This window comes from Camellia sinensis, unplaced genomic scaffold (genome assembly GCF_055761805.1).
Source record: "Camellia sinensis isolate YWXY unplaced genomic scaffold, ASM5576180v1 Unanchor12, whole genome shotgun sequence".
NCBI lineage: Eukaryota > Viridiplantae > Streptophyta > Magnoliopsida > Ericales > Theaceae > Camellia > Camellia sinensis.
This window is the reverse complement of record NW_028128998.1, coordinates 2,597,144-2,600,781: the sequence shown is the minus strand read 5'-3', so window position 1 is coordinate 2,600,781 and position 3,638 is coordinate 2,597,144. Positions and strand designations below refer to the sequence as shown.

The window sequence follows — 3,638 nt, the reverse complement described above, 5'->3', positions numbered from 1 at the left end:
GTGTAACCGGGCTTAAGTCTTGGAATATGTAAGCCTTCAAGGGCATTTTATTTATTTTGGGATTTGATGTTCTACATGCTATAGATTCATGTATTTCTATATCATTGAATGTATAATTCGCATGTGAGACTTCCGTACAAACCTTATTGATTAATGATGTAAAGGTTGGAGAATTGCTATTATTCTTTAATGGATGTTGGTTGATGTACCTAATTTGTGTTGGGTGATTTTAAGGCGTTACAACTTGGTATCAGAGTTATCGGGTTTGAATACTTGGGGCTCACGGGGAGTGGTTGTTATACCACGGTGGGTTCATTTCACATGATTAGGTGATGTTTCGGATTTTGTGATTATGTGATAACATGTTTATGTGACTATATGGGTATGAGATTGGACTTTTGGGATGTTATCTGCGCCTATTAAATTCCTTGAGGTCTCATTAGAAGGATATTTGATCAATACTCGTTCTATTAAGAATTCTTGGTTTTTCACGAGATGAATCTCATCACAAAAGAATAATCCGTATATGCTTACGTAACTAAGTGCTAATGTGAAGTGGAATTGAATTGTTTGTGTGGTAGAACATATATGGAATTGTTGTAGTCAAACTTGTGAGGCAAGTTGCGAGCACATTTGGAATTATGTGCTAAATTGTTTATCTTGTTCCTTAAGTAGGATGTTAGGAAGGGGTCAAACCCGTGGTGGTAGAGGTGGAAGGTGTGGTAGAGCTCGCAGGGGGGGTGCATAATATGGCCGAGCAAGTGGGGCAAGCAGAAATTCCAAGGGAAATGGGTCAAGCCACAATGGGGAACCCTAGCCTGAGAAATGGCAGGGGCCTTGAGGGTATCGATGAGTATACTGAGGGTAGAGAATCAAGCTAGAGAGAATGTCGTAGAGATGAGGGCGAGCTTTCTCACTAGGGAGTTTTTGCGGGCCAAGCCAGATGAGTTCCATGGTGGCCCCGAGCCTAAGAAAGCAGATAAGTGGCTCGAACAGACAGTGAAGACATTTGAGATGCTTCACATCGAAGGCAGTGAGCTTAGAGTGACTCTTGTGAGTTACTACCTCAAAGGGAATGCAGGCCAATGGTGGAAATACGCCAAGGGCCGAATAGAACCAACATGGGAAGCATTTGTGGTGGTTTTCCAAGACAAGTACCTACCTCCCACTGCTAGGGAGAGGTTGAGGCAAGAATTTCAGGACCTTAAGCAACTCAATATTTCCGTGGCCAAGTTTGAAGCAGCCTTCTCTAGTTTGTCCCGGTTTGCACCGGAGTTAGTGGCAATGGAAAAGCGTCGTTGCATTGAGTTTGAGAAGAAACTAAGAACAAAAATCTTGTTCAAGGTTGCCGGGAACATGATCCGGAATTATGATCGACTTGTGGAAGCGATGGCACACGTAGAGATTACCGTAGAGGCCAAGGAGGAGAGAATTCGAGGGTCAAGGTCGAGGGGTCAAGGGTCACAAGGGGACTATAGGCGAAACAAAAAGAGAAAGAACACATTTTCATCCTAGTCCCAACCGCAGCAGTCTAGATCCACCTTTCCCTTGCCTATTGCAGGCCCGGGGAAGAGTGCGCAAAGTGGTTTTTCTTGTTTCAAGTGTGGCCAACTAGGTCACAAGGCCTTTGCATGTCCACAGAAGGGAGGAGGACAACAGATGTTGCCACCACCACCACCTAACCGATGTTAAAGTCAATCTCAAAGTAGGGGGTAGGGGCCTACTTGATATCAGTGCAGTCAGCCAGGGCACATAAAGAGAGCTTGCCCGCAGTTGGGAGGTGCATCTGGCATCAGGGTCGAGGCTGACTCAGAGCCACTAACAGGATCACTCAGTCCAGACTTTGCGAGCTAATCAGGGAGCCGCTTCGGCTTAGTCAGTGCAGCAGGCCTATGCTCCGAGAGATAAGTAGGTTGACTAGAGGCCACAGGAGCACGTATATGCTGTTACCGCACCAGAGCAATTGCTAGGATCCTCGGTTGTGAGAGGTATTTTTGTTGTGTGTAATTCTTTGGCTAATGTGTTGAAAGATACGAGTGCGTCTCATTCATTCATATCTACTGCATTTGCGTCTGTATTGGGATTAGAGGTGGCACGGTTAGCATCTCCGCTCAGAGTAGAGTCACCAGTTGGGGGTACAGTTGCCTTAGATGGGAGGTGTCATGGTTGTGAGATAGAGGTTACCAGGCGTCGACTCCCGTTTGCTTTTGTGTTGCTAGACATGTTGAGTTTTGATGTTATTCTAGTTATGGATTATTTATCTTCATATCAAGCAGTGACTGATTGTTTTTGCCAGAGGGTCACAGTGTGCACCTCAAGTGGTGATTGTTTTTACTTTCTGGGGGATAGGGTTGATAAGGTCTTGTCGCCAGTTTTTGACCCTCATAGTAGAAACGAGCTTAGTGGCCTTCTTGCTACTCTCTTGGATAGTGAGAGTGATGAGACTCGTGTTGAGTTGCCAAGGGTAGTTTGTGAATACCCGGACGAATTTCCCGAGGATCTTACTAGTTTGCCACCCCACCAGGAGATTGAGTGAGTTCCTAGAACGACACCAATTTCTATGGCGCCTTATAGATTTGCATCTGTGGAGTTGCATGAATTGAAGATTCAACTCCAAGAGCTTTTAGACAAGGGTTTCATTCGCCCTAGTACATCGCCTTGGGGAGCGTCGACTTTCTTTGCGAAGAAGAAGGATGGGTCGTTGCGGTTGTGTATTGATTACCGTAAACTGAACCGGTTTACCGTTAAGAACAAGTATCCTTTACCCAGAATAGATGATTTGTTTGACCAACTTAAAGGGTCTTGTTGCTTTTCAAAGATAGATTTGAGGTCAAGATTCCATCAGTTGAGGGTTCGGGAGGAGGACATCCAGAAAACGGTCTTTCGTACGCGTTATAACCACTATGAATTCCTTGTAATACCTTTTGGGTTGACTAATGCACCGGCTTCCTTTATGGATTTGATGAACCGAATTTTTAGAGAATACTTGGATCATTTTGTGGTTGTCTTTGTGGGCAACATCTTAATTTATTCAACTTCCGAGGAAGAGCATGAGACTCATTTGAGGGTAGTACTTGACTTGCTTAGAGAGCACCAGTTGTATGCCAAATTTGAGAAATGCGAGTTTTGGCTCACTGAAGTGAAGTTTTTGGGTCATGTAGTGTCAAGAGAGGAAGTATCTGTATATTCTTCAAAAATAGACGCCATGCAGGATTGGGAACAACCCAAAAATATTTTTGAGATTCGGAGTTTCTTGGGATTGGTAGGGTATTATCGATGTTTTGTAAGGGACTTTTCTAGACTAGCCGCGCCTTTGACTAGATTGACTAGAAAAGGGGTCAAGTTTGTGTGGAGTGAGGCTTGTGAAAAGTCTTTCCAACAGCTTAAGGCTAGACTGACTACCGCACCGATGTTGATAATTTCGAAAAGAGGTTTGGGTTACACTGTGTATTGTGATGCGTCTCGGGATGGGCTTGGTTGTGTCTTGATGCAACGGGGAAAGGTTGTAGCTTACGGTTCATGACAATTGAAAACTCATGAGAAGAATTACCCCACCCACGACTTGAAGTTAGCAGCAGTAGTGTTTGCCTTGAAATTTTGGAAGCTTTATTTGTATGGTGAGAATTTTGAGGTTTTCT

General features: G+C 44.3%; 1 protein-coding gene across 1 annotated transcript; it reads left to right on the top strand.

The window, feature by feature from the left end:
* Positions 1-825: 825 nt before the first annotated feature.
* Positions 826-1,515, top strand: LOC145814703 (uncharacterized). The gene has a single exon (XM_082911708.1). It carries the CDS (start codon positions 826-828, stop codon positions 1,513-1,515), a length of 690 nt encoding a protein of 229 aa, XP_082767834.1.
* The last annotated feature ends 2,123 nt before the right edge of the window (positions 1,516-3,638 follow it).